Genomic DNA, 25,629 nt, shown 5'->3' on the forward strand with positions numbered 1-25,629 from the left:
GGATCAGGAGCCAGTGTTTGAGTGTTTTCCATGGAAATGGAAAGACCCCGCCGAGGGCAGGACTTTCCAGGGAAGAAGAGCAGCTCAGTCTTTATAGTGTGATGAGCGTGAAGCGGTTGTTCAGATATTAAAGGCAGACATTGTGAAAATAGCCGATCTACATGCTCACAACGCCTCGCAACTTGCGTTACGCCTCGCAAGTACAGCAGACTGCAGAGTGATGGGAGGCAGCCTGGGCAGCCTGGGCAGCCTGCATGGCGTGATTTCTTTGACTGTGAGGTCCAACTCAGGGGTCGTCAGTATGTCTGTATGCGGACAAATGTGTCCGTGGCAAGACTTGTCCTTGTCCACAGCAAATTCTACATTTAGATAGGCAATCTAGAACAGGGATGGGCAACTTTGATGATGGCGAGGGCCACTATATTTCCACCTTCACTCCAGAGGGCCACATTGCATATTGCTACGTCCAAAACGCATCGCGCTGCGATGCGTTTTGAGCTTGCAGATCGGCTATTTTTGCTTCTTTTGAATTGGAATCCTGAATAATTTTTTTGTTATTTTTTAATTGGAATCCTGAAATGTAACATTTTGATTTAATTTCAACGCATTTTGTTATATACTCACTCAACTTATGAACCCAAATACAAAAACAATGGACATAAAAAAAAAAACATTTTAATACTACTATACTAGTCATTAAACTACTAATATAGACTGACGGAATTAAAGCAGATCATGGTTGTAATTTTAACAGGGAGGGGATGGTACAGTACCGGTATGTAGAGGACAGACAGGTGGTTGGTCTGGTAGATGACACCAGGTCCAGGAGGGGAGGGGAGGGGAGGGGATGCAGAGGACAGGTGGTTGCTCACCAGTTCCAGGAGAGAGAGAGAGAGAGAGAGAGAGGGAGATCGAGAGAGAGAGAGAGAGAGACAGAGAGAGAGAGAGAGAGAGAGAGAGAGAGAGAGAGAGAGAGAGAGAGAAAAGTCTCTTCAGGCTCTTTTCAGCCATATGAAGGTAGTGTCTGAATCACATTAAGGGCTCCTGTCCAAGTGGCTATTAAATAATCCAGCACACGCATACGCATGCACGGCACACACACACACTATTGCACAGGAGAGCAGTGAGAGTTCAACACAACACACCCTCTCATGGAGCAGAACCATAAAAACATGAAGGGGCTTTTGGGGTGCTGTGTGTGCGTGTGTGCGTGTGCGCGCGTGTGTGTGTATGTGTGTGTGTGTGTGTGTGTGTGTGTGTTTGCGCGTGCGCACACGTGTGTGTGTGTTTGCTGGGTCAGCAGAGAGGGAGGGGCTCGATCAGCGTGTCACATCCTGCCTCTGGAAACAATTAGTCTTCACACGCATGCTGCACAAGCTCTATCACCAGCACACACACACACACACACACACACACACACACACACACACACACACACACACACACACACACACACACACACACACACACACACACACACACATACACTGTCTGTCTGTCTGTCTGTCTGTCTGTACACATGCATATACATGCATGCACACACACAAACACGTGCATGCACGCACTGACGCACATACGCATGCATTTTTTTAATCATAGGCCGGGATCACTATATCAACTTAATGGTTTCCATTGTCTCAATCAACCATCATTTGAAAACATGAATGAAAACAAACGTCTCTTTTCTGCTGGGCTGGCAGACATTGATTGACCAGATGTACAGTATACAGTGTGTGTGTGTGTGTGTGTGTGTGTGTGTGTGTGTGTGTGTGTGTGTGTGTGTGTGTGTGTGTGTGTGTGTGCGCGTGCATGCGTGCGAGCATGCGTGCGTGCGTGCGCGTGCACGTGAGCGAGTGTGCTGCCTGGAATGTCTTACCGCAATTGAGTCTCTTAAGGGTGATAAATACAAAAGTGTGTACGACTACTTAGCTGCACGCTGGAATTAGCAGATCAACAAGATCACAACAAGTCGCCTCATGGCGCGTTGTGAACTTCTAGATTTGCTACTTTTGGTGTGAAACACTGCACACAACCAAGACCAAATCAAGCATTACCCTACCTGGCCCAGATCAGTCAGGCAGGAAACTCCTGAGTCCTGACTGTATACTAATGAAGAGATTCAGACCTAGCCTCGTGTGTAGCCAGACGTATCTGCCATTGCAAAGAAAGATTGCCCTTGGTGATATTGTCTGGCTATGCGAGGTTAATTCAGACCCAACATGCAACTGAGGCAAATGAAAGCAATGTTAAACAGTAGGAGTGTAACGATATAATTTGTTTTTAATTTGCAAGGATCTAGGCCTACTATATAGATATTGAACAGCAAAATGTCATACTGTTTTGTATCATATCGGTTTACAATGCAGATACTCTGTATCAAATCGTTTTGCAATGCAAATAATCGATTGTATGGAAACTAAGTATTTTGCCTTGTATTTAGCAAGGGAAAATGAAAAACTACTCTTGGTCTATCGATAAATGTGTGTAATCTCTGTGTTCATGTCAAGGTGCAGGTTTGTCCATGTGTTGAAATATAATGTCCATGTATTTGCTAGAGAATCACTGTGTGTATTTATATCCATAATAATAGATTTTCCTAAAAAAAAACTGCACTATGGTTTAACTATTGCTAAATAGTTACTATATCGATTTTAAATCATTGAATCGAATCGAATCGTATCGTATCGCCATGAATGAACCAATATCGTCCATGTACTGTATCGTATCGTCAGCCATGTACAGTATCGTGATGCATATCGTATCGCTATTAAATGTATTGAACTTACATCCCTATTAAACAGCATCATTACGCGATTTTCTTCTGACTTCACCGTAGGTAGATGATATGATTTACTTTCAAGGATAGCACACAAGCCTTCATTTCCTGGTAGGAAGTCTAATAATAGCATGATTAGAATGATGATGTCTGCTGGAGCTGTTAACGCCGTAGGCCATGTGATGTGCAGTGCTTTCACTCTGATCTCTCAGCAGGCCTAAACCTTTTTTTTCTTTCCTTCTTCTTCTTCTGATATCCGTTTTGGAAACCAAAAAGGATTGGCACTAAAGTACACAGATGTGCTTTAAGGTTTTTTTCCCCCCTGTTTTTAGTTTTATTATTTGTTTAATGCTGATGCCTTGTTACATGTTTATGTATTTGATTCAAGATCATTCTTAAAATGTAACATTTCTTAAAAAGAGGAGGGTGATTTGTTGGTTGGAAAAAAGAAAAAAATCATTTCTATTTCTATATTCTATATTTTCACTACAGGGAAATTGTTATTCTCCCAGAACATTTAGGAAAAATTACTCTGTAGCTTGCCTTGACATCTCGAACGCCAAAACATCCGCCACACAAGATTATAGGCCATTTTCACATGGTTTCGCGAGGCCAGACTGTTGACTCTGCGTTTTTTTTTCTCGCAAAGTAAAGCACTGCTTCATCATACAGTACAAGGCCGTCGCACAAAAGTAGTGAAAGCAGCAGATTGTTTTGTGCTTGCAGATCAGCTGTTTTCACTAGTTTAAATCATTTTAGAAATGATAAATACAAAACGATATTTAGCTTGCTGCTTAGCAGAAATGACATTTTAGAATATATTTTCATGAACGGAAATGTCAGCTTCCATTACTCGCCGTTCAGGAGCTGTAGTTCCAGACTCTATATAGCATTCAGAGATTGTGGAATAGTTGTCTGGCTACGCAAGACTACATATGACATGATGTGAATTTCAAAAGTTCCACAATACTTCCTGTCGTTTGGCTCTGTGAAAACGTGGTATAAGTATATCTGTTTCACAGCAAAACATTTTTTTAGGCCAGATCAAAACGTGGCCCTATAATCCCCCACTTCCCCCTGCCTACATGACCGGCTGACTGACTTTCCCTCGGTTTCATCAAATATTCGAATATCAAAGTCACTATTCGACGTTGTTCACCGAAGTTGAAATTTTGCTTTTTTTTCTCTCTAAACTTTAAAAAATATATAATTTATAAAGCTTGGCTAGATAGGAAGTCATAAAAATGAGTTGTCAATGGTTCTCAAACCTTTTTAGTCCGTGACCCCCAAAATAAACATATTTTAACTGGGGACCCCCACCCTGACAAGCACTTGGAATTGTAGGTATTACTTTTAATGTGACTCGGTTCTGCAGATAAATATTGTGAAAATAGCAGATCTACATGCTCACAACGCCTCGCAACGCGAGGCGTTGTGAGCATGTAGATCGGCTATTTTCACAATGTTCGCCTCTTGCTTACTTTATATTTGACAGTTTGGCCAGTCCTGTCGAATATTCGACTATTCGAATACTTTGAGGTCGAATAATTCGAATACTAAAAATCACTATTCGTGAATGCCCTACGGCTGACTGACTTTCACTCGGTTTCACCAAAACACGGGCAATGTGGCGGAGAGGAGCAGGTGTTCCTAATACTTTCTCCGCTCAATGGCTCGTTGTCAAGTCCTATAGAGCTCTGTGTGGAGGCTCTCTCTCTGGGTCATGGAATCCTTGATCCAAGAGTCATCACTCACCTCCCCCCGCGCCGTGCCTCATATTGCAGATGTTTCTATCCGGGGCCAATGTTTTTATTGTGAATGTAAATTATTCCACATGTATGAGGCCTGCAGGGACGGAACTGAAGGCCCCGGGGTGCCTGGGTTGTGCCGACAGCTCACAGTGCAGCGGCCATATCGTCGTTGTCGGGTGGAAACCTTGTATATGTCCAAAACCGTTCGTTTTGTATTCATCATTTTAAAAATAATTTAAACTAGTGAAAATAGCCGCTCTACCGCGAGGCGTTGTGTGCTTGTAGATCTGCTATTTTCACTAGTTTTGTGCGGCAGTCTTGTATGGTGAAGCAGGGCTTTGCTTTACGAAAAGTACAAATTTGAAACTTGGAGATACAAGGTTTTTACCCCACAGTGACGATATGCTGCTTGTGATTTGCGAGGAGCCGAGGCCGAGGCACATGTCTCCTATCTAAATAAGCTATATAAAAATGCCCCAAAATTATCCAAGAAAAATACAAAAACTCTGTATTATGTATACACAGCCCACTGTTTGACATCTCCCTTTTGAGATCAATTCTTCATGTGTACCGTAGCAGCTTGATCAGTGTCCTGCATGTGCACAACAACACTGTTTCAGATGCTCTCGGTGTTCTCGTCTAGCATCTCGTATAGATCTTTCACTTTGAGAGAAACAAAACTATTGAAAGCTTTTGCCATGCTTCAGCTGAAAGAAGTTAGTAAATCTTTATTTCGGTCCATTTAAAAGAGCAAGAATACAATTTAGTCCACTAATCCTTGTGGCACAAACAAGGCGTAGGCTGAATCCAAGGCTTATTTTGTCTAAACAAAACACGGTATCAGTTTCCAACATTGATTTAACTAAACTGAAAAAAATAAAAAAATCATAGCAAACAATGGTTTAACAAAACTGGGGAAAAGAATAATAATAATAAGGGTGCAGGATACATGCATTCCATATATCAGTGTACAAATGTATATGTTTGTTTTCATTTATTTATTTTATTAGTGGTCCTGGGGCGAATTAAGCCCGACCACGCGAAAAGGAGAACCATACGTCTCTCCCCCACAGAGTTGCAGCACAGTGGGTGTTATTTGTCAAATACGTTGACAAACAAGCACATTCACGTGCCCACTCAGTCATTAACGCCACATGTTTTTACTTCATGTCATGCACTATGTGGGTTTCAGTCTACTGTACAGTACATACACGTGCATGCACTCACACACACACGCACACACACACACAAACTCGGATCTAATACTATTAGCCGAAACGCAGAAAGTTTAGAATTTTTAGAAACAAATGTAGTTAAGAACATTTTGCACAAGATAGGTGGCTGTTGCAGTTACCTGCACTACAGTACCTCACCAAATGTTGCTATGCATGCGCTATGACGAAACAAACCCTTTAAAATGTGTACAATCTGTAATGCAATTCAAGCTGTGTTTTCACCCGAATAAAAAATGGCGGCCCGTATGTGTGTCTCAAAGAATACCCTAGCTAACAAGCCCAACTTTGTGTCCAACCAATGCTGTTGGGATGAAACCAAAGGCCCAACTATTTGCCAAAAATATATCGGCGTTGTCGGGTGAAAACCACGTATCTCCAAGATCTCCATTGCAAGTTTCAAATTTGTATGTTCTTTCGCAAAGTAAAGCCCTGCTTCATCATACAAGGCCGTCGCACAAAGGTAGTGAAAACAGCTGATCTATACGGCGTTGTGTGCTTGCAGATCGGCTGTTTGTACAGGCTTTGTACATACACGTTTTCCACCCGACAACGACGATATATAACATGTTAACTTTGCACACGCTCACGCATGCATGGGTCGACACACACTTTTGGAACCGCATGAGCCCTTAGCTAGGTAGCCTCAGAAGAGCCTTTCAGAGGTCTCCATGTGGATGCTCACCCCATAAAGACTAGGCTATGACCTAGCAAGCCTTTATATCCTTCCAAAGTCATCATAAGCCTCACTTTCATGAGCCAGATGCCATCTGGCCTATCACACACACGCGTGTGCACACACGCGCGCGCACACACACGCACACGCACGCACGCACGCACGCACGCACGCACGCACGCACGCACGCACGCACGCACGCACGCACGCACGCACACACACACACACACACACACACACACACACACACACACACACCTATCTATCTATCTATCTATCTATCTATCTATCTATCTATCTATCTATCTATCTATCTATCTATCTATCTATCTATCTATCTATCTATCTATCTAGGTATAGATATAGGTAAAAAGAAAGGACAACATTGTTTTTTTACAACAAGGGTTCATATTTTATATATTTATTAGAGAAAAGAAAAGATGAGTGTTAAAATGTTTTCATTTACTTCTTTTTATCATTTTAGTGATTTTAACGATTTTGCATGCATGGGGTTGGGGGCATGCGTACAAGTTACTAAATATGTATTTTTAGACACAATAAGTCCATTTCCAAGATGCACCGCAATCTTTCATGGGCAGATGTGACTTATGGTGGCTGGTGTAAATAGTAACAAAGAAATTGCCAGCTTATTGTGTCTAAAAATACATACCGGTATTTAGCCACTTGTATGCATGTGGCCCCAACCACTGAAATCAAAATACTAAATTCGCTAAAACAAGCAGTAAATTAAAACATTTTAACACTCATCTTTTCTTTTCTCTAATTAAAATCTAAAATATGAGCCCTTGTTGTAAAAAAACAAAGTTGTCCTTTAAGGAACACCAAGACGACTGCACACAGATAGTACATTCTCTCTCTATCCCTCTCTCTTTCTCTTTCTCTTTCTCTCTCTCTCTCTCTCACACACACACACACACGCACACACACACACACACACACACACACACACACACACACACACACACACACACACACACACACACACACACACACACACACACACACACACGCACAGTCGCACACGCACACCAACAATTGGTTGTGTTTAAATAGTTTACAATGTTTGGATGGGTGCTTTCACCTCAAGTCCCTCAGAGTACCATTGTGTATACATAGCTTAACAGTATTTATTTGACTAGCAGCATGCGCCACCATACATGGAACACTCAGCACTGTACCGTATATGTATATCAAGGTGCTTGGCACTATTAAGAATAATATACAACAATAAAATCAATATAAAATGTGATTTAAAAAAAAAGTACAAATAAATTAGCCACATTTCAGCTTCGCCGCACGGTAATTTAACTCTGGAAGTGTTGATTAACACTGGGGATTTTGCTGCGTACAAGAGCTAGCTGAAGCTTTGCAAAGCTCTGGCAAGCTGTTGGTTAAAGCTCAACCAGAGAACTGAATAACATAAACAGGTGTTTCATATTTGACTTGGCAGGCAGTGCACAGTCAAGTGTGCAGTGTTAAATGTATCCATTTCTCTGAGAGTGTACACGTGTGTAACCAAATGGACCCGTGCATCCCTTTGGACCCGTCCTTATGGGTCCATTTGGTTACATTAGAGCTACAATTGTATAGATTTTTAAAGCTGAGGATTTGACTGATGTTGTCCAAGGCTCAAACCTGTGATGCTTATTTATGGCCTACTATAAAAGCACACCTGCTTATTACAGCTGATGCTTACAATTCAACCCTAGACAGCTTAATCTCCAGTTTCACTTTGGGCTTTGGGGTGTCAGAAACTTCCTGCAAAAATGCAATTGTGTATGATGACGTTATTACACACATCTCTGTATTCGGATTCAGATTTCGATTTCGAACCCTAACCCTGTTGTGCTTGTAGAGCAGTGGTTCTCAAACCCTTTCCATTTCAAGGACCCCCATACTGACACTTATTAACCTGCGGACCCCCAGTTGAAAAGATATGCCAGGGACCCCCCATATAAGAGAAGATTTTTACGGCTCTAGCAGTGATTTTCAACCTTTTTAATTTCAAGGACCCCCAGTTTGACATGCTTTAGAGGCTACGAACCCCCATTTTAATGGCATTTCTATCTCTGAGACCCCAATTTATATTGTAAAATCAAGTGTACAAATGGAACCAAAGTTGGTTCCATTTGTACACTCTCAGACTGTACCCATAACGATCCATTTGGTTCTTGGTTCTTCATTTAGCTGGGGACCCCCTGGAACTCACACAAGGACCCCACTTTGAGAACCAATGTTGTAGATTATAGATACATTTTTGGCATGCGACTTCGGACGCACCCACTGTCCGAGCCGCCGGGGGGGGGTCTCACACAGATCATAAATTAGGCATGATCCACTGACCCCTCTGTGAGCATCCCTATACAACAGCCAATCTGTCAGTCTCATGACATCTATCTTCATACACCGTATATGGTCTTTGGCTGCATAACAGCGCACGTGCACTTGGCATGCACGTGCGCATACTGTATATCACTGTAGGCACAAGGCTGTATGAAACTTTTCGCTATAGGCCTACATACTGTGTAGACCCACAGGACTAATAGAACTCCTGATGTTCTGTGTGTGTGTGTGTGTGTGTGTGTGTGTGTGTGTGTGTGTGTGTGTGTGTGTGTGTGTGTGTGTGTGTGTGTGTGTGTGTGTGCGTGCACGTGCGTGCGAGCAGGGGCGTCACAAGGGGGGGGAAAAGTGGAGTTGAGTGGAGTTACCAAGGCCCATGGTGGAGGGGCCTTAATTATTGCTTCAGCTATTGAAAAATAGCAGATCTACAAGCTCGCAGCGTGGCACTCGTAGATCTGCTATTTTTGAAATCTTTGAATATACCTATGTATTTTAACATTTGTAACTCAAATTTTGCTTCTGGGGAGGTCCCTGGAATGTAATATTTTGGGAAACACAAATATTCAAAGACTTTGCACAAATCTTCACGATTTTTCAAAAATAGCAGATCTACAAGCTTGTACCCAGGGCCCAGAATTTGGTGCGACAACCCTGCGTGCGAGACAGAGAGAGAGAGAGTGCTGTTTTTAAAGACACCCTCCATAAAGCACATATAGGAGGCCTTGATAAGAGTCCAAGAGCATCACCCCTCTCTGGGCATCATATCCAGAGGTTGCTACATTGAACGTGTAAATACAGTATATGAGGGCCAGAGGGGCCGAAGCCGCGAAACTTGACATTCCACATGTGATGCGTGACATGCACCGTTAACCCGCTGAGCGAGCAAAGCCTATGTTAAATAAAGCATAGCGATAGAGAATTGACCATCCCCTGATGGTTAACAGGGGTATTGCAGCAACTGGAGCTACCACAAAATAAATACTGAGATTTATTTTATTTTATATATCGTCGTTGTCGGGTGAAAACCTTGTATGTCCAAAACCTTTCGTTTTGCATTTTGTATTTTAAAAATGATTTAAACTAGTGAAAACAGCCAATCTACAAGCACACAACGCCTCGCGGTGCAAGGCGTTGTGTGCTTGTAGATCTGCTGTTTTCACTACTTTTGTGTGACGGCCTTGTGCGATGAAGCAGGGCTTTACTTTGCGAAAAAACATACAAATTTAAAACTTGGTTTCCACCCGACAACGACGATATATTTTTGATGTCAAAGTGATTTAAAAGAAGAAAGCGGGGAAAAAAGGGAAAAGAAAAACAGCTAACTCACTAACCCTGAAGAAGGTCACATGACCGAAAGTGTGCAAAAAATGTTTTGGCATATACTTGCATAGAGCTGGGGTTATTTTTCACCCTTATATTATTATATTCACCCAAGCGTTTTGTTTTTTTGGACGGATGAGCGGTGGTTTAGTTTGCTTTTTCTATGCCAGAGTGATTTAAAACACGTTCCATAAAATATTTCATATTGCAGTAAGGACCTTCCCGCCTTAATGCAGGTGAGCCCAGGTGATTTAAGGACCTTGCTTCTCAACAATTATGAACAACATATTCCACAATGCCACGATGCAATATACTGTATAACATGAATACAAACAACGCTAGAGCAAATGCTTCTTGTTGCACTCCTTTTACATTTTTAATGAAAGCCATTTTAACACTGCCACACATTGGGACACCATGGAAGAACTCTCGCACTACTTTGAGTGAAACATGAAGACACCAGATGTTGGATGTTGGCTGACAGGATATGATCTGAACATGAGACACACATAACACAGTTATTATGTAGATCAAAACTCTACTTGCTGAACACCGACATAGGACACTTGAGACCTATTCTATGATATTGGAGTTGATTGATTCATTGATTGATTGATACTTTGATTTGGTTGGTTGGATGGTTTCCCGTCCCCTAAAGAAGAGTATATGGGTGGGTGACGTGACGTAACGTTTTCGCTGTCCTCGGTGTCAAACATGTATAAATAAAAAATATATTTGTCAAAAACCTTCTGAATATTGTGCAGGACATTAAGCTTTATGTGAACTTACTCAAGATTAAAACATTTCATTCCTCATTTCTTCAGAATCTTCAACCAAACATGGCAAAACTCATATGGTGTGACTGTCCTGACCTTGTTTCTCAAAGTGGGAACTTGAATAAAACTAAGAAAAAGAATTGCTAAAAATCATTTGAAAATGAATTTAGGCTAAAAAAATGTCTATTTTGAGCCTATATCTTTTCAAAGTCAAAGCATAATGTTTTCAGTCATTTCTGATCAAAAACATTTTGTCCCCCAACCCAAAATCATTTGGTGTGACACTAGTTTGGAAAAATTAAACAGGCAATTATTTGGACACCTATTGGCTAGAGAGGTCCTTCTTCTGTAAGGCTATTCAGCACTCCCAGCACAACTGCAAGACAGGTGTCTGAGGTGAGTTATGATTTTAACATTTTCATGAAATGCCATCTTGTTGAAACGTTGACAAACTCACCATTCTGGATGTCTTTTGGTGTGACACCTTTTCTTTAAAAAAAGCTTAAGTTATTTGAAGTTTTGGTCATATTTCCATGTAGATCTAGGCTGCTTTGTTATAGCTAGCATGCTGTTAGCATGCTAATGTGTACATAGTAGCCTCAAGGTAAACCTAAATGGAGAAAACAGTAATATGGTGTGACACTTAATCATATGGTGTGACATGTCTGCTTGTCACACCATATGACTTGACTGTCACACCATATGATTTATACTGTATTTAACTACAGATATAACAACAAATAACAAAGTTCCATGTTTCTTTTGTACATTTAAACATTTGTTTTAAACATTTTTACATAAAATGTAATTTAGCTTCATTCAGTGATACTTCAAATTCATCAGACAGAGCAGAAACCCCTTCACAGAAACCTTAACATATTGTTTCAATCTAAACAATATTTTCTCTTTGTCTTAAACTATACATTGCATTTTCTTTTGTCAGCTGGAAAATGACAAGTGCTGAGAGAACGAGAAAGTACAGGGAGAAACTAAACAATGACCCAGCAAGGAGAGAGGAGCCAAAGGGGCGAGACTGCATTTTCTACGAAGAGCAGGAGGTTGTCTGTGGCATAGCAGAACCGCAACAAGGCAGCCGGTTTGCTACCCTCACCAAATACGACTGGCTGATGTACAATACAGTCTAAATGTATAATCTAATCTGATCTAATACTTTTGTACTTTCACTCACTGGACTGGACAGTGGACAGTGTTAAGGTAGGACCCGAGACAAAACTAGCGAAAATAGCTGATCTACAAGCTCTCAACACGTTGTGCTGCGAGAGCTTGTAGATCAGCTATTTTCGGAGTTGCGCAACCCAGCACTCTTTAGCTAGTGGAGATGTGGTGTAATGTCATGATTCCTAATTACATTTGTTCAACACAAAATGCTGTGTTCAAGTTCAGGAGACTTCGGAAAAAAGCAATTTACCTGAATGCTGAGTTCTGTTTCCACTAATTGGTGTCAATAAAATGTTGCCTTCAATGCCTTGGCTCCAAGTGTGGCTATGCGCCTTATTGTCCCTTTAGGATCCTTCTGCCGTGGGCCGGCAGAAGACTTAGGTGTGCGTAGCATTCCTGTGCACATCCTCATCATCCATCTACTACTACAATTCTTTCTTATCCCATGTTAAAGCCCTACAATAATATCCTGTTCAGAAATATTAAGGCCATGTTATCCTGGGTAATTGTTTAATCAATCAGTAGTTCAGTTCAGTACTCACTAATAGGTAGGTTAAAACACAGTTTGCTTTGACACATGAAGATATGATCATACGGTGTGACACTAAATCATTTGGTGTGACATTCCAAATAGTGAGAAATCATACCTTTATTAATGATTAAACCAAAAAAATGTTTATGGATTACATAGAGAATATTATCAGGAAGAGTCACAAATATTTGTGTAATTTTAGAGAAAGTTTTGACAGAATACATTTAAAATATGTTGTAAGATCATGAACATGGGCCTCACACAGAGTGTCGATTATGAAAAAAATATATAGATATAATTAATTTTCAAAAAACTATAGTGGATCACTGGTTAGTTATGATAAAGGACTTTGATAAAGTGAGTAACTTAAGAAAGATGTACTCCATTTTCATTTTATGAACAATTATTTTCATGTCACACCATATGACGATTTTAGGCACAAGTACAACAAACTGCTGAATAAAGTCTGATTCCAATAAAATATCTAAAAACAAAATGTATTTCCATAAGGTTGAGAGTGAGTAGAACAAAAGTAAATAACTTTTATGCCTGCAATTTAAAGTTTTTTTAAAAACACATTTTTTGGGGCGTCACGTCACTGACCCATATATTAACAAAATGTATTGGAATACCATACATTATTCTACTACTACCGGCTACTACTATCGGCCAGTGATTTGTGGGTCGGCGTTTGGAATCCTAGCTCCTCATGTTCACATGTCAAAGTGTCCTTGGGCAAGACACTGAACCCCACATTGCCTCAAATGAGTCGTCGGTGTCAGTTTGCCACCATTGGTGTGTGAATGTGGGAAGTGAGGACGCTGGCATCGAATGTTCGCCGCTTCACTTCCCAATGTATGAATGAACAGAATGAACCATTGTAGCGCTTTTAGTACTTACTAACTACTACTACTACTACTACTACCAGTAAGACTCCCTAATCGGGAGATAAGCGACCGTTGGTCGCTTATCTCCACAAATAGGCCAAAAGTTTGTTTTACCAATTATCAAGACATACGGGCAGTTGACAGTTTGCCATGGTTACTCATTGAAGTTGAATCTCCATATATGGAGACATAAGTTGCTCATACCATAGCAACCATGTTTTTTACAGGGCCTGGGATTGATGACATCAGAAATCTCCATATATGGGCATGAAAGGGATTTTGTTTCTGGAAATATGTCTGTGGGGTGCCACATTTGGAATAAAACACTTACATCACACATCTGGATATCCATACAGCCCATCTAGTTTGCCTGTGTCCATTTATGCCCATATATCTGATGACATTGGGACACTGATCTCCATATATGGGCATAAAACTTATGTTAATTAGTAAAGCCTGGGGATCTCCATATATGGGCATGAGGGGTACCCTAAAAGGGCATCATCTGGGAATAGCAAATATAGTTATCCTAGAAAGTGAAAATCTTACATCAAAGGCCATAACTACCTACCTACCACCATACTGCATTCCTCATTAAACTACCTACCAGTAAGATGCCTATAGGGAGAAAAGCAAAGGGCGAGGTTGCACCATTTCTTGGTCTTCTGGCCAGTGATGTATATCGGACCATTTAACCATATATGGAGACATCTGGTACCCAAAGATATTCACAGATATGGGCTTAATATTGATGACATAAGGGATCTCCATATATGGGCGTAAAAGGGATTTGGTTCCCCTGGCATCACAGGGATCTCCATATATGGGCATAAAATGGATTTGGTTACCCTGGCAACACGGGGATCTCCATATCTCATATATGGGCATAAAAGGGATTTGGTTCCCCTGGCATCACAGGGATCTCCATATATGGGCATAAAAGGGATTTGGTTCCCCTGACATTACAGTGATGTCAGTGGCTGGTTCTACAGAGGGGATCTCCATTTATGGGCATAAAAGGGAATGTATGTATGATGATGTCAGATATCATAGACGTCATAGGACTTTCACATAACGAATAACTGAGTAAGCATGTAAACCCGTAAAATCTATATTTGGGCATGGCTGATTTATGACCTCATCATGATGACACGAGCAAACACAGCTGAATTGTATAAATGATCAGTGCAGAAACCAACAGAAGTATTTGACCAAGACTCTTCGATTTAAACATCAACAAAGGTGTGACGTTTGTTGATGGTCACAAAGGTGTGACGGACGGACGGACGGACGGACGGACGGACGGACGGACGGACGGCCGGTGGAGGTTTTCATAGTAAACTGCTCCCTGACGGTCGCAACTACTACTGCTACTAAAACTACTAATGATGCTGATGATAATAATAATGTTACCTCTTGTCTTCTATAGTCTCCTCATCAGCATCGGCTCTCTGTGGAGGTGATTCCAGAACTGAAGGCCTCGGAGAATCACTGCAGGAACCCAGGAGGAACCAGCGACAAGCCCTGGTGCTACACCTCCAACCCCAACGTACGCTGGGAATACTGCTCTGTACCGCGGTGTGGGGAGGAGATTATAGGTATGTGCTTTTGCATGCGTGTGTTAGTTGTTGATTTTGACAGCAAATTTAGATTTAGTTGTAGTCATAGTCTTTTGAATAACATTTCATTTAGTTTTACTCATATTTTTCCTCACCTGAAAAGTTTTAGATTTAGTCTAGTTTTGGCTGATTTTACATTTAGTTGCATGCTGAAAATAGCTGATGTACAAGCTCACAAGACGCGTTGTGGGATGTAGATCTGCAACCAAACATGAAATGACTTGGAGCTCTTCTTCACTAGTCCCACCCTAACATTTTAGTCTAGCTTTTACTTGTTGACAAAATTGTCAATATACTTAGTCTTAGTCATCATAGCTTGGTTAATTTAGTTTTCATGAAAAAAGGAAAACTACAAACATTTTTCGCCATAGTTTATGAAATCAACACGTGCGAGCGTGCGTGTATATGCGTGCATGTGCATTTCCTTCTTTCTTCCTCACTTGCCATTACCCCCGATCGTCTCTCTCTCTCATATGTCCTCACGGTGGTTACTGGGTAGTGCTAACGTAAACGGTGGTCAGCCTTTTTATTCCCCCCAGTTTCCTTCCTGACTCGTATACAGTAGTTTTGTTTCTGTGAACCCATTTACATTTTGGTATTAACAGCAGTGACCCTGTAACTGTCTGAGTGGCATTGTGGTTAGAGTGTCTACTGGGAGTGGGACGTCGGGGTTCAATCCCTGGTCGACTCATACCAAAGACTCTAAAAACGACTCATTGCTTGGCACTCGACGTCAAGGGTTGAATCCCTGTGACATACCAGTGTCATGTCCAGGCGTCTAATGACAACAGTTGCGCTGCGAGCTAGTACATATGCAATTTTTGAAAATGTTTTACATCATTAATTCTTTTTTAACACAAATCTTCTCTTCTGGGGGTCCCTGCCTTGGCGACAACAGCCCAACGTTTTCAGATGGGAGAGGTATATACTGATATATATATACTGTATATATATATGTAACGGAGGTGATCCGAACGTCTCCACCCGACTTCGAACCCGGGTCTCCCACGCGAAAGTCCAATATCTTAACCACTTGACCAAAGAGACATCTTTTTGGTCGGGGGGAGATACTAGACTTTTGACGCTTCAAGGCTGGGGCTGCGACTCTCTCCGTCACATTCACCCCCCTTTGACCTCCTCCTACGGGGAAGCGCGAATCCGGGTCACGGCACCAATGTAACGGAGGTGATCCGAACCTCCCCACCCGGTTTCGCACCCGGGTCTCCCACGCGAAAGTCCAATATCTTAACCACTAGACCAAAGAGACATCTCTTTAGTCCGGGGGAGATATTAGACTTTTGAGGCTTCAAGGCTGGGGCTGCGACTCTCTCCATCACACACACACACACACACACACACACACACACACACACACACACACACACACACACACACACACACACACACACACACACATACACACACACACACACACACACACATATATATATATATATATATATATATATATATATACAGTATACATTTGTGGGCCCTTGATACGAAGAAGTTTGAGAACTACTGGTTTAGAAGGCATTCATAGAATCCGCCTCATTAGAAACCGTCATTAATTCGGCTGTTCGTTGCCACCGGGATGTTGTGACTCCCCGAACCGAAACAGAAACACATTCGGCTCTAAAAGTGGAGTATGAATCGGCCCTATCTGTGTGTACTGTAGTTACAGTGGTGAAGGCAGAGTCGTCGTCCTCGGGCCCCCGGGACCCTGCGGCCCCCCACCTCCCCGGGGTGGCCGTGTCTCCAGCCTACTCCATGTCTGTCATCATCATCCTGCTCTCTGTGCTGGCCGCCTCCGCCTTCCTCTCCATCATCATCCTCGGCTGCCGCAGACACAGGAAGCACTTGCGGAGCAGGAAGAGGTGAGATGCGTTTGACTGTGTCGTGTGTGTGAGTGTGTGAGAGATTTTTATTTTTACTTGAATCATATTGTTCTGTTTACTATGAGAAACGTCACAGCTTGTCCGTGTCCGTGTACACATTTTTACAGCCTATGAGTTTGCCGCTCTGACATCATGCTGATGCTAAATGCATCATATGAACAGTTGTAGCATGCTGAAATACTAAAATATCTAAAAACACAGATTGAACACAAACAATAACTCAGGATTGTGTTGATCGTGTCCCAAACAACAATAAAATAAGATCTGGTTGTCCCAGAGGTGAGGTGGTCCTTTAATGATGCCCTGTTAGAGAGATCCCTGTGATGCCAGGGGGAACAAATCCCTTTAATGCCCATATATGGAGGACCCTGATGTCCACATCCCTGATGTCCACATCACTGTGGCGCGACCTTGCTTGTCGCCCTGAGGCGTCTTACTAATGATAGTTCATACACAATGTCTGTTGAGACATTGTATATCACTTAACTGTAATATATAGTCTAATCTATGTAAAATCATAGGAATTGTAGCACCTGGGCGGCTGGGTGGCGCAGCTGTAAAATCCCTGACCACCACCACCACGGAGGCAGCTTTGTCTGGTGTCTACACAAACACAATTGGCCCGTTTTCAGGGTAGTCAAGCCCGGCGGGAGGGTGTTAATTGCATTGTCATTGCACATACTCCTATGGGCTGGGGTGGCACCTGTCAGTGGGGACTGTTGGGACGGGAGGAATAGGACGAAGGCTCCGAGTCCTCACTGGCAGGTGAGTCAGTATATACAACAGCAGTGACACACAGAAATGTGTGTGGGGAGGAATCAATTAGCATAACGACTAAAGTGGGGAGAAAAAGGGGGTAAAAAATTATAAAGAAAATAAAAGGATTTGTTGTCATTTTGGGGCTCCTTGACATGAAAATGTTTGGAAACTAATGTCATATATTCATCGCCTGCAGGGCAATGGAGATCCCAACGCTGTCCACCCTTCCCTCAGAGCTTCTGCTGGATCGCCTTCACCCTAACCCCATGTACCAGAGGGTCCCCCTGCTGCTCAACTCCAAGCTGCTGGCCCTGGAGTACCCTCGCAACAACATCCAATATGTCCGAGACATAGGGGAGGGAGCCTTCGGACGGGTGTTCCAAGCCCGGTGAGGAGAGGAGGAGAGAGAGAGAGAGAGAGAGAGAGAGAGAGAGAGAGAGAGAGAGAGAGAGAGAATGCTAATGATCAGGAGAAAGTGAAGAATCTGCTTTCTCACTCTCTGCATATTGTCGCTGTCGATTGGATCTTGTAGATCTGCTATTTTCACTACTTTTGTAATGAAACAGCTTTTTTATCTTTAATGATGAAACTTTCTTGTACAAAAAAAACATAGAGTTGAAATATGGAGTTACAAGGTTTCTGCCTGACAGCAACGATATTCCAGTGATCAATGCCCATGTGCAGTTTGAAATTGATTGATCAGGCAGGCCAAGGCAAAACCACTTTCATCGATCATTTGACCATGACATACTGTATATACTGTAGCTTAATGTTTGAATTCAATGACTCCTTGCATAAGTCCTGCTGTCATTTCATGCAATGCGTGAATGCATTTTGAGCAGCAGACACCGCTTCACCAGAAAACTGTTCTCCTGGTCATGGCTCATGCTGCTGAGATGCATAGCTTGTGTATTGCATAGTTTCTTTATTGCATAGTATAGCAATAGCGTGACAGTTTAGTATCACAGGTCACAATGAAAGGGTTTCTTCTGTATGACTTAGTTACATGTACAGTAAGTGGTGTCTTTTGAAGCCAGTTGAGAAAGTGACGTTTTCCCAGATTGATCACAATGGAAAGGTGTTACTGTATGTCCACTGTGGAGTCCATGGTGAACATACAGATTACTAGCTTTGGTGATCCACAATCCACATTGCTCACAGTGGCAAGGCTTATTATGGATGCACTGAGAGCTCCTTTTGATACAAAACTCTACAGAAGGGCTTCTCTCCAGAGAAATCATTTTGATATTTATAGCTTTTCTCACACTGATCGGTTTCCCCTGAGTGGGTTGTTTAAAGTTTGCTTTTCTCTTAAAGTTGTTCCCACACTGGTCACAGTGGTATGATCTTACTCCATTATGGATTAGCTGGTGTCTGTTGAGGCTGGACATCTGCATGAAGTTTTTCCCACACTCGTGACATTCGTAGGGTTTCTCTCCAGTGTGAACTCTCTGGTGTGTTCTAAGTCTGCACATTATAGTGATGTGAAGGGGGAAATTGTTGAGAGATAGATACATTACAGTGTATTGCAGTGTATTACAATGTATTCTTCTTAAAAGCAATGTTTAGTTGTAAACAAAATTGTGTGTTTGTTTACTTGGCTGTCATGTTGGGTACAGCACACCATCTTTGATTAGACAGTGTTCTGTTATAGACCCAAAAGAGAAATTAGATGATTGCTCTGGACCCAAAATAGCAGAGAATAGCAGATCTACAAGCAAATGTGTCGATTCGTGCCGCATTGCGCGTTCTTAGAAGTGTTTGTTTGTTTGTTTTAAAAAACAGTTTTTTGATTGTTTGGGGGAGGGGAAAATCCTTTGAACTATATCAGTAAGTATATATATTTAGTTTTAATGTAGGGAAATAAAATTGGATTTTTACTCGAGTTGTGACCCACAAAAATGTGTCTGTGACCCACAAATGGGTCCCGATCCACTGTTTGGGAACCAGTGTATTATGGTGTATTAGCATGTATTACAGAGCACACAGTGTATTGCAGGCAGCAGTGTTCAGTGTTAGCTGGTGTTCTTTTTAGGAGATGCACCTGTAGGCTGAATCCATGATGATCCTCTTCCACATGTCACTCCTCCTTGCTGCTAATCCCCACACTGCTAGCCGGAATGCTGCCGTACATAGACACCCCTGGGAAGATAGCACTCACACACACACACACACACACACACACACACACACACACACACACACACACACACACACACAAATGTGCCCTATTTGCCTGGGAATATTTAGGCGCACGTGCGTGTGTGTGAGCGTGCGTGCGTGCGTGCGTGCGTGCGTGCGTGCGTGCATGCGTGCGTGCGTGCGTGCGTGCATGCGCGTGTAACCATCTTAATATGATCTCTGGAGAGGCGTCACTAGTTCGCAGTTCCAAATCATCAAGTGCTTCTGAAACGTCTCCAACACAAACTTCTTAAATGCCTGGTCTTTCACGATGCAGAACTATTAAACCCTTCTGTCAATGTAATTAGCCACTTGAGCCCCATTTCACACTGTAGTTCCTCGAAAAGATATTTGAGCGTTAAAATGCATAATAAATCTTCTGGACGTTTTCTGGCGCTGCAATCCTTAAAGGAGTAGTTCACCCACATTTTTTTTCTATTGACCAGTAAGACTCCCTAATCGGGAGATAAGCGACCGTAGGTCACTTATCTCCACAAATAGGGCAAACATTTTTTCTTCCAAAAACTTCCTGATCCATGTTGATGAGATGAGTGTAGACATACTGTGTAGTGATTTTCGTGATTTGAGGGCCAAAACTGTAGGAGCAGTGGCCAAAAATGTGTTTTAAAAATCGGCCTGTAGGTGGCGCTAGAAGAGGGCCATGTGAGAAATGAGGGGTGGGGTGTCCGCGTTGCCTTGGCGGACGAATAGGTACTGGCCCCGGCTCTCCCGGACGCTCCTAGCCAGAGTTACGGCATTTTATGTGAGCTGCAGTGGCAGGGGGTCCTCCACTGGGGGCGCCACCACTTTTGCATCCGTTCTGGAGCACCAGGAGTGGGTGGTCCCCAGGAATTCCCCGTGAGCAGCTCCGTTGGGGTGGTCATTTGGTAATTTTTGCACATGTGCTCATTTTTTACACTTGGGGGTCCCCCAGGGAGCTGGGGGTCCCTGGAGCTCCGGGGGTCCTTGGAGGTTGTAGTTTGGCAGGTAAGGAGTGTGTGTGCAAAATCTGGCATGGATCGGGGCAACGGTTGCGTAGATATGAGCAGGGCAAAAGTGTGACGTGTGACGTGTGACGTGTGTGACGGACAGACGGACACCTCGAGCAGCTTTCTGTAGTAAGTGCGACCTCCGGTCGCAATTACTCACGCCAGAGACTTGAGTTAAAAATATTATTTTTAGTTTTTTGTCGCATTCCTAAAACAAAAAATTGATTATAGTACATTTACCCCCATTGATTCTGGATGGGGGCCCAAATGCATTTGGGTTCGGAATTCGGAATCAATGGGGGTACATTTATTATCATACATTGTTTTGTCTCAGGAAAAAAAAGAAAGAATGCGACAAAAACTAAAAAATATTATTTAACTCAAGTCTCAATGGCGTGAGTAATCATTAGAAAAAAAACGTATTTTTGGGGGTGAACTACTCCTTTAATTATCATTGTTTTTCACAAACGCACTATGTGTGTACAGTATGTGTGTGTGTGCGTGCGTGCGTGCGTGCGTGCGTGCTTTACTGCGTGACTGCGCGTGTATCCTCATCCACCAATGTGTTCCTATGAGACATTTGAGTGTTTCTGTGTGTGTGTGTGTGTGTGTGTGTGCGTGCGTGTGTGTGTGTGTGCGTGTGTGTGTGTGTGTGTGTGTGTGTGTGTGTGTGTGTGTGTGCACGTGTGTGTGTGTTGTTGCAGTGCGCCAGGCCTGCTGCCCATTGAGTCCTCCACCATGGTGGCGGTGAAGATGCTGAAAGAAGAGGCTTCTGCAGACATGCAGAACGACTTCCAACGAGAGGCCGCGCTCATGGCTGAGTTTGACCACCCGAACATCGTACGACTGCTAGGTCAGTATGGGTGCTGGTTCTCAAAGTGTGGTCCGGGGACCCCCAGGGGTCCTTGAGGGGTTCCAGGGGGTCCCCAGATAAATGATGGATATTTGGGATCCAAATGGACCCATGTGTTGCTGTAAGTCTGTTGCATTTGGGTCCCCATCTGGAATCAATGGGGGTACATATATTATCATACTCTGTAACTCTGTTACAGCAACACAAGAGTGTACAAAACAAATGGACCCACAAGGTCTAATGCAGGGGTCTAATGCAGGGGACCAGGGACCCCCAGGGCCCATACAACAGCTATTTTCCCAAAATTGTGTCATTCTTTGAAAATGTTTAAAATGTTTTACATCACAAATCTTAGCACAACACCTTTTCAGATGAGGGTCCGCGGGCCAAATACACATACATTTAGGGGTCCTTATTGGCGTGAAAAGGTTTGAGAACCACTCATAATGTCAAGGACCCCTAGAATTATATGTATTTGACCGCGGACGCCCATCTCAAAATATTTTGTTCCGTTTTGTTTTCAGAACTCATTTAACCCCCAAGATCTTCAGCTCAACTTTAACTTCTTGCGAAACGTGTGCGCGTGTGTGTGTGTGTGTGTGTGTGTGTGTGTGTGCGCGCGCGCGTGCACGCATGATTGCGTGTGCATGCATGCTTGCGTGTGCATGCGTCCAGTATATTTAGATATAGTGCAAAACATCTTGATCCCATTAGACAACGACCTTTAGCCATGCAAGGCCACTACTGTTGAATTATACTGTCCTCCCCAGAGACAAGCACGCACACCACGTGCACTCACACGGACACACACACACACACGCCCGCACAAGCACACGTCCTGGAGTGCAGTAAACCAAGCTGACTCTCAGGGGAGCTATCCTTCTATGTGACCCAGAGGACATGAACTGACACAGTGTGACGTCCATGCCTCCCCTCCCCTCGCCTCCCCTCCCCTCCCCTCCCCGCCCCTCCCCGCCCCCACTTCTCCCCCGCCTCTCTCCTCTCCTCTCCTCAACTCTCCTCAACTCTCCCCTCCAATCCAATCCTTTCCCCTTTTATCTCCCCCTATAAAACCCACTTTAAAAAGGTTTGGGGGTCGAGACTATATTCGTCGGAAATATTCAGATATTCAAACAAACCTTGTATGCTTCACCGCTGCGGCAGAGGAGGCTGTTTGAGTCTGTGTTTACTGTATGTCTGGGCCGAATATTTATGGTTCACGTACAGTACGTTGCGTGTGTAGTGAATGAGGTAATGAAACAAAACCTGGATTTCTAATGGTGTGTGTGTGTGTGTGTGTGTGTGTGTGTGTGTGTGTGTGTGTGTGTGTGTGTGTGTGTGTGTGTGTGTGTGTGTGTGTGTGTGTGCGCGCGCGCGTGTATCAATTGTTTACGTGTGCTTGTGTGTGGTGCATTGTCTCCGGGGCAACGGTTGTGTACAGGGAACTTTTGTTTAAAAGGTTAGATTCCTGAGGTATCCCTTCCCCAGGAGGAAGGAATACTTAATGTGAATAATAATGATACATGAATGTCGATGCGGTTCTCATACAACTATCCATAAATGTTTGCATGTCTGTGTGTTTGTGTCCATCTCTGTGCAACGGGAAAATGTTTCATTATTCTTATGCACTGTGTTCAGATTTCATTTCCAGTGTTGGGTAACAGCATTATTAACGGTGTTAAGTAAGAGTGTTAGGTTGGGGGTAACGGAATAACCAAACGAGTTAGTTTTGGAATGTAGTAGTTTCGTTACTTTTCCAAAAATAATGGCGTATAGTTACAATTAAGACCTATATTTCCCTGATCTCTCTGTTGCCACACAGGAAAAATAATCCACCCGACTCTGTCAAAGGAGACATGCGCTCCCACTGACTGTTACACGAAGAAAAGTGACCGACTGCCGATACATTGCAGCCTGTCTGCCTGTGGGTGATTGCGTATCATTCTACAGAATGATATACATGTAGGTTGTCACTTCTGGTGTAACACCGGGTTACACGGCGACAAAAGAGAACAGTGCACTTGCTCTTGTCTTATTGTTTAGGCCTACCTTAATTTACAGTCACACATGAGTCATGGCAGGGCTTGAGAGAAGACAGAGAGGTTGCCCTTTTGTAAGGCTGTGGAAGTATTCACAATATTTGTATTTACTGGTGGTGAAAGGAGGAGATCAACGTCAATGCAAATTATCCATGTTGAATCCCAGCACAAACGTCCTCGCTGGTGGGTAACGGAAAAGTAAACTAAAAGTTACTTTTCTCAGTGGGTAACGGAGTAACGTAACATATTACTTTTTTTAATGGCAATAACGCTGTAACTTAACAAGTTACTTTAAAAAGTAACGATACCCAACACTGTATCACGTCAATCTCATGCAACTCATGTCTCTCCTCTCCCTCCCCCATGCAGGCGTGTGTGCAGTGGGTAAACCCATGTGCTTGATGTTTGAATACATGGCTCACGGCGACCTCAACGAGTTCCTGCGCCGCCGCTCTCCCAACCAGTCGGTGCGGACGCTGAGCCGCGCCAGCCTGTCCGGCCGCAGCTTCTCCTCTGAGCTGGAGGCGGGGCTCCTCTCCTGCGCCGACCAGCTGTCCATCTCCAAGCAGGTCTGTGGAATAAACTCCCCGTCGCACTTAGAACGACAGACTAGCTTTTCGCCGTCTCCTGAAAGACTCACCTCTTCAGACTCCACCTAAGCCCATAGCGCTTACTGTAGCACTCGCTTACCCTCAATGACCATATATGAAAGCTAGATAGCATTCTTACCTTGGTCTACCTATGTTATCTTTTCTAGATTGATATTTCCAGGCATTTTTGATGTATTGATGTTGATGTAATGATGTATTACAGTGCTAAATGTATTGATGTATTACCTTGCTTATTGTATTGATGTATTACCTTAATTATTGTAAATCGCTCTGGATTAAGAGTGTCTGCTAAACGCCTAAATTGTAAATTGCAGGTTGCCGCCGGCATGGCCTACCTGTCCGAGCGCAAGTTCGTGCACCGCGACCTCGCCACCCGAAACTGCCTGGTCAGCGAAGAGATGGTCGTGAAGATCGCTGACTTCGGGCTGTCCCGGAACATCTACTCGGCCGACTACTACAAGGCCAACGAGAACGACGCCATCCCCATCCGCTGGATGCCGCCGGAGTCCATCTTCTACAACCGCTACACCAGCGAGTCGGACGTGTGGGCGTATGGCGTGGTGCTGTGGGAGATCTTCTCGCACGGCATGCAGCCGTACTACGGCATGGGCCACGAGGAGGTGATCTACTACGTGAGGGACGGCCACATCCTCTCCTGCCCCGAGAACTGCCCGCTGGAGCTCTACAACCTCATGAGGCTCTGCTGGAGCTCGCTCCCGACGGACAGGCCCGGCTTCAGCAGCATACACAGAATACTGGAGCGCATGCATCAGAACACGCTCAGCGTGAGTCCCGAACCCGAAACGGAACCTGACTGCTAGCGGAACAACGGCCACTATCCCTATCCCGTACTGTACAGTGTAGTATAAGCCAGTGTTTCTCAACCACTGTGCCTGGGAACTTTGGTGTGCCCCTGAGAAGGGCCAAGTGTGCCCCTTGAAACTGCTTGAAAGCCAGCATTGTATTTATCCTTTTAAAAATGATTTAAACTAGTGAAAACAGCTGAGCACACAACGCCTCGCGGTGTGAGGCGTTGTGTGCTTGTAGATCTGCTGTTTTCACTACTGTTGTGCGACAGCTTTGTATGATGAAGCAGGGCTTTACTTTGCGAAGAAACGTACACATTTTAAACTTGGAGATACAAGGTTTCTTACCGACAGTGATGATATTTACACCCCCGTATTATGTTG

At 43.4% G+C, this 25,629-nt stretch overlaps 1 protein-coding gene across 1 annotated transcript in view; it reads left to right on the forward strand.

The window, feature by feature from the left end:
• musk (muscle, skeletal, receptor tyrosine kinase) overlaps positions 1–25,260 on the forward strand; it is a gene marked incomplete at both ends in the record, with an annotated part of 55,296 nt that extends 30,036 nt beyond the window's left edge. Inside the window, 6 exons of the mRNA XM_080743540.1 lie at positions 14,920–15,106; positions 16,794–16,986; positions 17,963–18,154; positions 21,641–21,789; positions 24,198–24,397; positions 24,754–25,260. Of these exons, the coding sequence (XP_080599666.1) occupies positions 14,920–15,106; positions 16,794–16,986; positions 17,963–18,154; positions 21,641–21,789; positions 24,198–24,397; positions 24,754–25,260 (1,428 nt within the window). The remainder of the gene's footprint in view (positions 1–14,919; positions 15,107–16,793; positions 16,987–17,962; positions 18,155–21,640; positions 21,790–24,197; positions 24,398–24,753) is intronic.
• Positions 25,261–25,629: the final 369 nt, after the last annotated feature.

The sequence above is a fragment of the Nannobrachium achirus genome (assembly GCF_963921795.1).
Source record: "Nannobrachium achirus genome assembly, chromosome: 15".
NCBI classification, from domain to species: domain Eukaryota; kingdom Metazoa; phylum Chordata; class Actinopteri; order Myctophiformes; family Myctophidae; genus Nannobrachium; species Nannobrachium achirus.